The 12,415-nt window shown below is 36.6% G+C and overlaps 1 protein-coding gene across 1 annotated transcript in view; it reads right to left on the reverse strand.

The window, feature by feature from the left end:
• LOC106881454 (sortilin) overlaps positions 1 to 12,415 on the reverse strand; it is a 53,836-nt gene that overhangs the window by 9,219 nt on the left and 32,202 nt on the right. The window contains exons 9-14 of the mRNA XM_014931842.2: positions 11,697 to 11,780; positions 10,302 to 10,362; positions 7,170 to 7,417; positions 4,708 to 4,813; positions 2,807 to 2,883; positions 1,827 to 2,100 (exon numbers count right to left, since the gene is read on the reverse strand). Of these exons, the coding sequence (XP_014787328.1) occupies positions 1,827 to 2,100; positions 2,807 to 2,883; positions 4,708 to 4,813; positions 7,170 to 7,417; positions 10,302 to 10,362; positions 11,697 to 11,780 (850 nt within the window). The remainder of the gene's footprint in view (positions 1 to 1,826; positions 2,101 to 2,806; positions 2,884 to 4,707; positions 4,814 to 7,169; positions 7,418 to 10,301; positions 10,363 to 11,696; positions 11,781 to 12,415) is intronic.

Consider the following 12,415-nt stretch of genomic DNA (forward strand, 5'->3'; position numbering starts at 1 on the left):
ATAGATATATATATATATATCATCATCATCGTTTAACGTCCGCTTTCCATGCTAGCATGGGTTGGACGATTTGACTGAGGACTGGTGAAACCGGATGGCAACACCAGGCTCCAGTCTAATTTGGCAGAGTTTCTACAGCTGGATATATATATATATATATACATACACACCCATACACCAAGTTAAGTCAAAAGATTTTGTATTTCAAACTTTAATCAAAAGTTCAAACAAATTACATATGAAAAGCTTTTATTCATCAAAATATATCCCATCATATTCTGTTGTCTGTCGCCATTGTTGTGCAAGAAGCTCAATTCCATGCTTATAACATTTGACCGGTCCAGAGACAAAAGAACTCCCTGCACCCGTTTTCAACCTTATTCACATTGTTGAAATCTCCGTCTGTGCAGGAAATGAGCCATGACATGGAAAAGGTGGTAATCTGCTGCTGTAATCTGGGCTCAATGCTACCCAACTGTCCAAACCCATGCCAGCATGGGAAACAGACATTAAATGATGATGATGGTATCACAGCATGGAGAGCGAACTAATTGGTGAAAAAGTGTCACCCCAGTCATTCATCATTTCATCAGTTAATGTCCACTTTTCCATGCTAGCATGGGTCAGACAAAATTTGTTGAGGCAGATTTACTACAGCTGGATGCACTTCTTGTTACCAACCCTCAGCTCTTTTCAGCCAAGCTAGTATTTTCCCTCAAATGTTTTTCACAGAATACTGGAAACAAACCACTTTACTTGTATGATGATGATTCTCATTTACAGCCACCAAGTGTTTAACAAGGATAGGCACAAGCACAAAACATATACACATTACATATAATTAACTTCTTTCAGCTGTTATCTACCAAATCCACTCACAAGGCTTTAGTCAGTCCAGGGCTACATTAGAAGTGCTATGCAGTGGGACTGAACCAAAGACCAAATGGTTGGCCAGCAAGCTTCTTAACCACACAGCCATGCTTATGCATATATTTAAAATTTCCTTAATTTCCTATAAAAGCTTTTATTTCCAGTTAATATGTTTTTAATAATTTCTGCCCTCAAATTCAAGTATTCCTTTTTAAAAATTGATTTTTAATATTTATTCTCTTCTCTCACCATATTTCATTTACATAATCTATGACGGAGTTTATCTGTAGTCAACTGATATGCTAGAAATAGCAATCTCCCTCAAAATTGAGCCTACTGTTTAATCACAGCCCCACCTGAACAGAGCTAAGAGATTAATGTCCAGATAACTGGGATTTTCAATATTAGGAAATTCAATTCTAAAACTAATTATAGCATTAAAAAAAAAAAATCTGGTGACAGCTGGCACACTAGTAAATTGGTAAAAGGTTGACAGAGAGACAAATCAATATTAAGCACAAAGTGTTGAGCTGGCAGAATCGTTAGCATGCTGGGCAAAATGCATAGTGTCATTTAGTCTATCTTTACATTCTGAGTTTAAATTCTGCCAAGGTTGACATAAGGTACCTTTCAGCCTAGGTACCTTATACATGGTACCAATTATTTTTAGTCACTAGAGTAACTCAGGACTTATGAAAGGAAAGCTTCATATTACTGAAAACATATGGATCAATGGCTAACTAAAAGTCTGAAAATAAGCATGGATGTTTAGGAGAAACTTAAATGCTTTGGATAAGCAAATGTTAAAATGGTGGAAAAATACAGTAATGCAAACACTAATGACCTAAAAAATAACTACAGAAAGCTTAAAAAAGAAAGAAACAAAGAAACAAAAACAACTACATTCTTACACTACAAAGTGCACCTATACATCAATGACTGAAAACCGTACTCACATTTTTGATGGATAACATTTCTGAAGTCAATAATATGCACCTTCCATTTGTTATCAGATTGACGGAATCCCCAGATGCTAACAGACATTGACTGAGAACCTGGTTCTGTGAGCAGACCAGTAAAAGTGATGTTCTCATTAGTGAATTTGTAGTCATGCCAACAATGTCCTTCATCAGTCGAGAATCTGATATACTTTGGAAATTTCTCAGAAGGAACAGCGACTAAAAGGCCTCCGCTATCAGCAATTTGATAATGGTGAGCTTTATCAAGAGCCTGAAATTAAACAAACATTACAGATGAAGAACACCTATGACAAGAGTGAAGGCTCGTTAACAATGGAGAAGCATAAAAATCATTGCAATCATCATTTATTGTCCGTTTTCTATGCTGGCATGGGTTGGATGGTTTTGACAGGAGCTGTAGATGAGTGTCACTCTCATATAAGCACTGTTGTTCATTTCCAGTATTCTGTGAAAACATGTCTGGTTATGGTAAAAATGCTACCTTGCTTGGAAACAGGTGAATGCTGGCAACAAGAAGGGCATCTATCCATAGAAAATCTAAATCAATAAACTCCATCTGACCCATGCAAGCACGGAAAAGAAGATATAAAAATGATGATGATGACATATTGTGACCATTAACTGTAATTTATACTTTAAAGCACCCACTACACTCTCTGAGTGGTTGGCGTTAGGAAGGGCATCCAGCTGTAGAAACTCTGCCAAATTAGATTGGAGCCTGGTGTTGCCATCCGGTTTCACCAGTCCTCAGTCAAATCGTCCAACCCATGCTAGCATGGAAAGCGGACGTTAAACGATGATGATGATGAATCAAGCCTTAATTTGATCGGCTAGTGTTAAAATTACTAAATTAACTCATTATCACAATAATAACTATCTTAAATCTAACACAGTACACCGCATTGCTGTTGGAAGTAAAAATGCAAAATAAATATAAGTATGTTCTCCTTACTTACTTTATGCCATTTATAACCACCATCACTGGAGACAAAAACATCAGGCTCAGTGGTTTGCAAAGTATTTGCTACATGACCTGGAAAAAAAAAGTTTGGCATGTAAAATTTATTATATCTAAAAATTATCTCTTTAAATTGATTGGTATTTTATGAAACAGAGGAAACAATGCAAAATGTATTAGAATTAGGATGCATAATAAATGACATAGATTCTATACACAATAATAATCATTAGGTGATGTAGATACCACAAGCAACAGTGAAAGCAAGTCACCTAGGAGAACAGTAACTCTGAAAACAGCTGATACAATATAGAATGCTTTAGTCCCTGCCAGAGGTGAACTCTAGTACTGGTGACACAATACAATGTGGTCAGTCCACATTGTGAAGTGGTTGGTGCTAGGAAGGGCATCAAACTGTAAATCATCATAACCATCACCATTTAACAACCATTTTCCATGCTGGTATGGGTTGGACAGTTTGACAGGATCTGAGCTCCAATGTCAGCTTGGCATGGTTTCTAGAGCTGGATGCCTTTCCTAACACCAATTACAGTGTGAAACTGGTACTTTTGTCAAGCCACCAGCACTAGTGAGGTCATCAAGTAACTTGCAAGATAAAAATAGGAAAAAGGCCAGCCCAACTAAGGAGGGATAGCAGTGGTTTTATTCAAGATGTTGAGAGAATATGTATTAAGCTTAAAAAGAATAAGTTCTAGGGTCTTTTTATTCAACCAAGTCCTTCAAGGTGGTGCCCCAGCATAGCAACAGGACAATGACTGAAAGAAGTAAAGGAATAAAGAAAGAATATGTTGTCTTTCATACTTATAAAAATAACCTGAGAATTTCGACTCTTGTGAGCAAGTCAAACCATATGAAATCATGTTTGTCAATTCTGCTTCCACAATATTTCTTAAACATTAATGATTGCAGCAATGAGAAATAATAAGTGGAATAAAAAGGGCTTTTGATCAATCAAAGAAATGGTTACGATTGAAAGAAAAAAAAGGTAGTAAAAATTTTTTTAAAAAGCCCTGAAACATAATAATATGAAATGCAGAAAAATTCATCATCAACATTTAACATCTACTTTTCATACTGGCATGGGTTGGATAGTTTGGTCAAAAACTGGTGAACCAGGGGACTGCACCAGGTTCCAATCTGATTTGGCAAGGTTTCTATGGCTGGATACCCTTCCTAATGCCAACCACTCTAAGAGTGTAGTGGGTGTTTTTTATGTGCTGCCAATGACCTGACATTGGCATTGGCCATGACTACAGTTTCACTTGGCTTGACAGGGCTACACAAGCACAGTATATTGCCAAAGGTCTTGGTCCCCTGTCACTGCATCCATGAGGCCCAATGCTCAAATGGTGCTCTTTACACGCCATCGACATGGGTGCCAGTCAGAGGGCACTGGCATTGGTCATGACTACAATTTCACTTGGTTTGACAGGTTGTCACGAGCACAGCATATCGCCCAATGATTGAAGGGTGCTTTTAACAGGCTAGTTACACGACACTGGCATCAGCCACAACTACGATCTCACTTGGCTTGATGTCACTGTCTTCACGAGGTCCAACATTCAAACAGTGCTTTTTACGTGCCAGTCAGACAGCACTGACATCGGCTACGACTATGAGTTGAAACTAGAGAAATAAATACTGTTTTAAAGTAATCTAAATTAAAATCTTCCATCAAAATTCCATCCTAATTTATATTCCAAACACTAGCTGAATAATAAAGAAGTTGTTTTTACAGAGTCATCTTTATTTTCAAAAATTTATAGAGACAGAAGATGTAATTGCATTTCAAAAGGAATGTAGTAACAAAAGGGTTAAATGCTTGAAACTTTCAAACAGAAACCTTCAAAATTCTATAAAATGAAATTTATAACTTACCGTGTACTAAAATTAAACCAACAGCACTTGGAGTACTGAGAGGTACTTCAACATTAACATGCTGCTTCTTACTGAACACATTGTGGACATGGAGATGACAGCTTTTCTGTAAGAACAGAAATTATCAGAAGATCAGGTATTTTCTCCTTAAACACAACTTTAAAGCAGTTAAGGTTCATAACCAATAACAATGAACAATTAATGAATGATTTTACCTATGTTCTTCATTCTATTATCATTACAAGTACTCTAGTGTATAATCTGTCAAATATTACCCAAAATTATTTTGATTATATATCTACGTGTATACACTGTTTATTACTCGAGACAAGATCATCGAGTTAAAAATTTAGGTCACAATTTGGTGTCCTACATTAAGCTGTTAAGTATTGCTCCGACACAAAACCACTTAGTGAAATCATCACAGAATGAGGACTAAACAAGCAGATCACATACTCCAGCTACCAGAACAACCCATTCGAAAGAAGTTTTCAAATGGACAGCACCAGAGGGGAAAAAGAGAAGCAGACTGAAAACAGCATGGCACAGAACATTCACGACTGACCTGAGAAGGGCTAATATCACATGGCTGGATGAAGAGAAAACTGCAGTTAACAGAAACTAGTGGTATCAACTTGCAGTCTTATATGCTCAAAAGTACAGGGGGAACTAAAACCAAGATTTTTATGCTTGAGAACCACATTAAGTTCTGCTTATAGAAGTTAATTAAACAAGTTCAATGTTTCAAATAGGCTAAAGTGTTTCAGAATGTTAATTCTAAAATTACCAACAGATCACATTGCCTCATATCATCTAGAGATTTATTATCTCATATCAGACTAGAGATTTTCCTTAAGTACACACAATTAGTTCTTAAGATCACAAATATATGTAGCTAACAATTATGATAGTCATTGCACCATTTGAGCGTGATCGTTACTAGTGTCGCCTTACTGGTACTTGTGCCGGTGGCATGTTAGAAAATCATTCGAGCGAGGTCATTGCCAGTGCCACTGGACTGGCTCCTTTGCAGGTGGCATGTAAAAAACACCATTTTGAGTGTGGCTGTTGCCAGTACCGTGTTACTGGCCCTCGTGCCGGTGGCACGTAAAAGCAATGACTACACTCTCGGAGTGGTCGGCGTTAGGAAGGGCATCCAGCTGTAGAAACTCTGCCAGATCAGATTGGAGCCTGGTGCAGCCATCTGGTTCACCAGTCCTCAGTCAAATTGTCCAACCCATGCTAGCACGGAAAGCGGACGTTAAACAATGATGATGATGATGAATGTGTAAGTGACTGAAGTGTTTAGTCAGTATACTGTACTGCAATAAGTTTCTACTAAAGATGTTTAACTCCCATTGGCATTGTCTGATATTAAGCAGGTACTATTTACAGTTAATAGAAGGTACAGCTATAGATGTAAGATAGAAACACGGTATAAGTGACTAGTATTTCATTGGTTTTGAATTCTGGACACCAATAATCCCCTAGCTCATTAGCATTCAAACTGGCCATTTTTGACCTCTTACACCTACCCTACAATGTCATTCTAAAAATAAACAATTGCATCGTCAAAATCTCAAAGCTATGAGATAATGTATCATTAATCTAAAATAATCCTTCTTATTTGAGGCACAAGGCCTCAGATTTGTGGGGGAGGGGAATAATTGATTACATCGACCCCCAGTGTTTCACTGGTACTTAATTTATTGACACTAAAAGGTTGAAAAGCAAAGTCAATCTCGGTGGAGTTTGAACTCAGAATGTAGCATTTCATCCAGCATGCTAACGATTCTGTCAAACATTACATCTGACAAAGTAATCTGAATGCGAAAGGACTAGACTACAGGAGATGCTATCAATCCAAGAAACAAACAAAGCTGTATGACAATGAAGATAATTAGCCAAACATTTCTAATGAGGTTGCTATATACTTTTTTTACTCTCTCTTTTACTTGTTTCAGTCATTTGACTGTGGCCATGCTGAAGCACCGCCTTTAGTAAAGCAAATCGACCCCAGGACCTATTCTTTGTAAGCCTAGTATTCTATTGGTCTCTTTTGCTGAACTGCTAAGTTACGGGGACGTAAACACACCAGCATCGGTTGTCAAGCGATGCTGGGGGGACAAATACAGACACACATACATATATATATCTATATATATACATATATACAATGGGCTTCTTTCGGTTTCTGTCTACCAAATCCACTCACAAGGCTTTGGTTGGCCCGAGACTATAGTAGAAGACACTTGCCCAAGGTGCCACACAGTGGGACTGAACCTGAAACCATGTGGTTCATAAACAAACTACTTACCACACAGCCACTCCTGTGCCTATGCATAAAGGAATTGATTAAGATTGGATCATTAGTATTATAAAGAATACTTGAAGGACTATCCAAATCCATGCATACACGAAAAGAAACTTTCCAGTCTCTCAGGGAGGGAAAATATTCTTACCGTTTTATCTGCACAAGGAACACCCTCTGGGGGTTCAATCTCCTGCCAAATGCCTCCTCGGTCAAAGGTGATCACTGTTGAAATACTCATATCTGGTTGTATTCTGCTGGCAAAGTAGACACCAAGCATAGATTTTATTTTGTAGAAATCAGTAACTTCATATAAACTCGGATAAAAATGGCGTTCCAAAGATTTAGAGTAGATGATACCATCTTGCCCAGACGTATACAGCGTCCCATGACCAGTATCTGCATGAAGGAAAGAATAATCGTTAAAGTTGAAGTTGGCAATAGCAAAGAATACAGTTTTTTGTCTATTCACATTAGTGTATAAGTGTATATATCATCATTTAACATCTTTTCCACACACACACACATATATATAATACAAATAATGAATGAGTATATGCATATATACGTACATGTATGTACATACTTACATCTACCTGTATATATAGATGTATATCTGGGTACAGGACATTGCAAACAAAGCGTAGACAAAATGATAAACGAGTACAGAAAACACACAGGCCACATAGAGAACATCTCCTTCATCAGCTGCCCCCATTCTAACACAGGCGTTTCGACACACACACTTTAATATTGAGCTGTGAGAATGTGTGCTCAACACTGCATTAGTGGATAAATATTCATTATTTGTGGGTTAACCATGCTACCAAAAGAATGTGAATGAAGAAGCATTACATTTGACAGGATATTCTGAATGCTAAAGGGCTAAACTGCAATCCAACACTTAGTTTCCAATGGAACCCACAAGCACAAGGAGCAACGCTGTGTCTTCAATCAAAATATCTCTGCCTCACATAGTCTTAATACACACCTCAATGTCCTCTAATACTACCTTCTGTTCTCATCCCTTAACTATTTCTGTTGGTTTATGGTCTACATTTGTTTACATTGTGTTATTAGTACTAGCTATGTGTCTGTACATCTTAATTACACACACACACACCACATGATCATAATTATGGTGTTTTTACTTTACGCAATGAATAATATTTTACTGACATGCTATTTGAGACAAATACCATTCTTTTGTAAACAATCTATTAATTTACTGTCCTATTTTTATTTTTGGCTTGTATTTCCTTGCATCGATGTCTTTTTTTGTACAATCCTTATAACTCCTTCTTTCAATATTTAACATATTTACTTGTGTGTAAGTCATGCCATTTTACATTTGATTTTAACTGGAAAAAAACTGGGGTGTAACTTATATATGGGGTAAAACTATGAAGGAAAATATTTTGCATAAGATTTAAGACTAAATTAGGGATGCAACTTATACACATACAGGGGTTGGACAAAATAATGGAAAAACCTAGCATCATAATTTTGAAATATCTATAAAACCGTCAAAAGCCTGTTTATTTTTATGTTTTTTGATTTATTATTAGTGTTGCTTAATATGTTTTGCTAAAATTGCTGTTTCTTTCCAGATATCATCAGAAAAAGGTAATTAAAATGACAGATCTATTGGACTTTCAAAGAGGTCAAATTGTTGGTGCTCATATGGCAGGTGCTAGAGTAATGAAAACAGCCGAAATGTTTGGTGTATCAAGAAGTACTGTCTTGAAAGTAATGACAGCCTTTGAGAAAGAGGAAATAAACCTCCTTGTCGAAACAAAACTCTGGAAGCAAACCAAAACTTTCAGATAAGGACTGTCGGACTCTTATGCGAATTGTTAAAAAGGATCGCAAAAGTACAAAATGAAAAAAAGCACAGTATGGTCCTGTAGTCAGGCCTTGGAGGGAAGTAACTCAAGCAAAAACTGAGTCTGTGGCAACCTGTCAAACCCATGCCAGCAGAGAAAGTGAATGTAAAATAATGAAATGTATATATGTATATACATATTTCATTATCATAAGTTCGATGATGGCTTAGTTGGCCGAAACTTCAAAGTCACTATCAAGATTAGTATTATTAAGTAATAATAAATTTATACTTTACCAAATGTATTGAGTAATTTTTCAATTTAATGTAAAATTGTTTGATGATGATAAAAATAAACATGTATATATATATATATATATATATATATATATATGTGTATATATATATATAACGTGAGAGAGTTAGGGGTTGGGGGTTCAACCCACTAAGGGATAGTATCTATCCAGTATACTGCTGGGAGGGTACCCAATTATTGCTACACTAGTGCTATACTAGGTGCAATCAATGGGAGCGGGTAAAAGTGGAGGTTTTACCCAAAATTTGTGTAACAATTAAAAAATGGAGGATAATATGCTGAACCCAACTACTTGCAGACGGTGTATCCCGTTGAATTCATTAATTTAATTCATAGCAAAAGTGACAAAAAAAGGAAGAAAAGAAAAAGAAAGAAAAATTGATACATTTGTTAAAACTTGTCTCTCCTGTGCTTTCTTTTTGTGCTCCTTGTCTAATACATACACACATCTAATATATCATTTTCCAAAGCTTGCATGGGACAGATGGAATTTGTTGAGGCAGATTTTCTATGGCCAGAAGCTCCCCTTATTGCTCACTCTCATCTGTTTCCAGGTAAGGTAATATTTCCCTATGACTAGACATTTAAGATAGGAAATGAACAACATCACTTCTATGATGTGATGCTCATTTACAACTATCACATGATGTCAAGACACACACAATTTGCTTCTTTCAGTTTGCATCAACCAAATCCAGTGACAAGGCTTTGGTTAGCCTGAGGCTATAGTAGAAGTCCAAGGTGTTATGCAATGAGACTGAACCCAAAACCACATGATTGGGGAGCAAACTTCTTAACCACACAGCCATAGCAGCATCTTATATCTTATATATCTTTTACAGTGAAACATTTAATTTTCAAGGTAAACTATTATACAATTATAGTAATTCTTAAGAGATGTAATTTAGCTATCTGAAAAATCTCAATATTAACACATTAAAATGAAAGGATTGTATTTTGCTATGTGAGAAGTGATAAAAAGTTATCAGAAATTTAATAATAAAGACACATTTATGTGTAGATTAATCAGAACAAGTATTTCTAATTGTTGTGCATCTGGGTAAATTTCTAATAAACTATTTTAAGTCTTTATAGTTATTCTTAAAAAGAAGAAACACAGAAATAAGTTAAATGCTGCTTACCTCCAGGATCATCAACGTGCATAAATATTAAACCTTCAGACATATCCAGAATGGAGAAAAACTGAAAAGATACAGAAAATAAAATAGTTTTTAACAAGAACCTTTTCTTAGCTAAGATAAAGATCACCAATTTAAAACAATTTAAACAATATCTAGTTGATTTATCAAATCCAGAGAAAAGACAAGCCAAATCATCTCTCGTGAGATTTGGAGTCAAAACTTAATACCGAGAGTCATGCATTAAGTGCTCTCCTATTCTTGCTTCACTGTCGATTTTGGTTTAAGTAAAAATAATACTGGTTTACTTCTGCACAGGCATGAAGCCTGAGATGTTTTTACTGAGAGACCATTTGAGCGTGATCGTTACCAGCGTTGCCTTACTGGCACTTGTGCCGGTGGTATGTGAACAAAACATTCGAGCGAGGTCATTGCTAGTGCTGCTGGACTGACTCCTGCGCAGGTGGCACGTAAAAACACCATTTGAGCGTGGCTGTTGCCAGTACCGCCAGACTGACCCTCGAGCCGGTGGCATGTAAAAGCACACACTACAATCTCGGAGTGGTTGGCGTTAGGAAGGGCATCCAGATGTAGAAACTCTGCCAGATCAGATTGGAGCGTGGTGCAGCCATCTGGTTTGCTAGTCCTCAGTCAAATCGTCCAACCCATGCTAGCATGGAAAGCGGACGTTAAACGATGATGATGAATAAAGTGGGGAATTGTGGCACACTTGCATTTAAGAGGTCTCTTCAACCAAGCAGAGCCTTTATTTGAAGTAATTCTTATCCTTACTGGACAAACAATTTTCAAGTGTTACATTCTTAACATCATCATCATCATTTAATGTCTGTTGTCCACGCTGGCATGGGTTGGACGGTTTGACCAAGGCTGATAAGCTGAGGGCCTGCTCCAGACTTCAGCCTGATTTGGCATGGTTTCTATGGTTTTATGCCCTTCCTAATAACAAGCACTCCAAGAGTGTAATGAGTGCTTTTACGTGCCATCAGCACAAGTGCCAGTTGCATGACACCAGTATCTGCCATGACTACGATTTCACTTGGCTTGATGGGTCTTCAAGCGTGGCATATTGCCAAAGGTCTCAGGCATTTGTCATTGCCTCCATGACATCATCTGAAAATTATTTTATTTTACACTGAACATAACTTGTGTTTAGATGAAACTAATAGAAGACTTTTGCCCAAGTGGGACTGAACATGGTTAGGAAGAAAGTTTCTTAACCATGCAGCCAGCCTTGCATTTATAAAGGGTATGCCTCATAAGGTATAAAACAAAGTTTGTTTTAATTCCAGAATATTAAAAAGACATTGCAGGCAAGAAGTGTAAACCGTTATACCAAGGGAGATATTAAGATATTAATTATGGTAAAAATAAACTTACTCGGTCATGCGTGATGGTTTCAAGTTGGGCTTCATTCCAAGTAATGCCGCCATCAGATGAAATTTGCATTCTTCTCTCTTTGCCCTTCAGAATGAAAATAAAGATACAATTTCAGTAAGAGAGGTGATCAAGAGGAAAATATTTACCACAATGTTTCACAAGCAACAGATATTCAATAGTAATTAACAAATTTCTCAAAAATCCTGCTTTACTAAGAGTTATTTTTTTTTTTATCTTTAACTTTTTCACTTGTTTTAGTCATTGGATTGTGGTCATGTTACTTGTCCTGTTTTCCACTTATTTCTTTCATTTGCTTTCGTATTTCATGTTGTTTACTGTTGGTGACATCCTGTACCCATATATGCATGTGTATGTATGTGCGTGTATATACATATCTATATATATAAAAATGAGAATGTGTGTCTGTCTGTCTGTCTGTCTGTGTGAATCCCTAAAACTCGAGAACTACGCAACCAATTTCATTCAAATTTTACACATGCCTTACTTAGGGTTCCAGTTGTGTTTTAGTCAAAAAAATTTTTAACTTCTTGCAGAGTTCGAGCCCACGGCAACATAATATCTCCTCCACTATTTAAGTATTACGTGTCAAAAGTGAAACAAAAACACTCATATCAAATACTTTCACTTTAAAAATGAAACTATTCCACTAACTGAAACAATCACATTTTGATACTGTAATGACAGATACTTTCAGAGAG

Source organism: Octopus bimaculoides, chromosome 4 (genome assembly GCF_001194135.2).
Source record: "Octopus bimaculoides isolate UCB-OBI-ISO-001 chromosome 4, ASM119413v2, whole genome shotgun sequence".
NCBI lineage: Eukaryota > Metazoa > Mollusca > Cephalopoda > Octopoda > Octopodidae > Octopus > Octopus bimaculoides.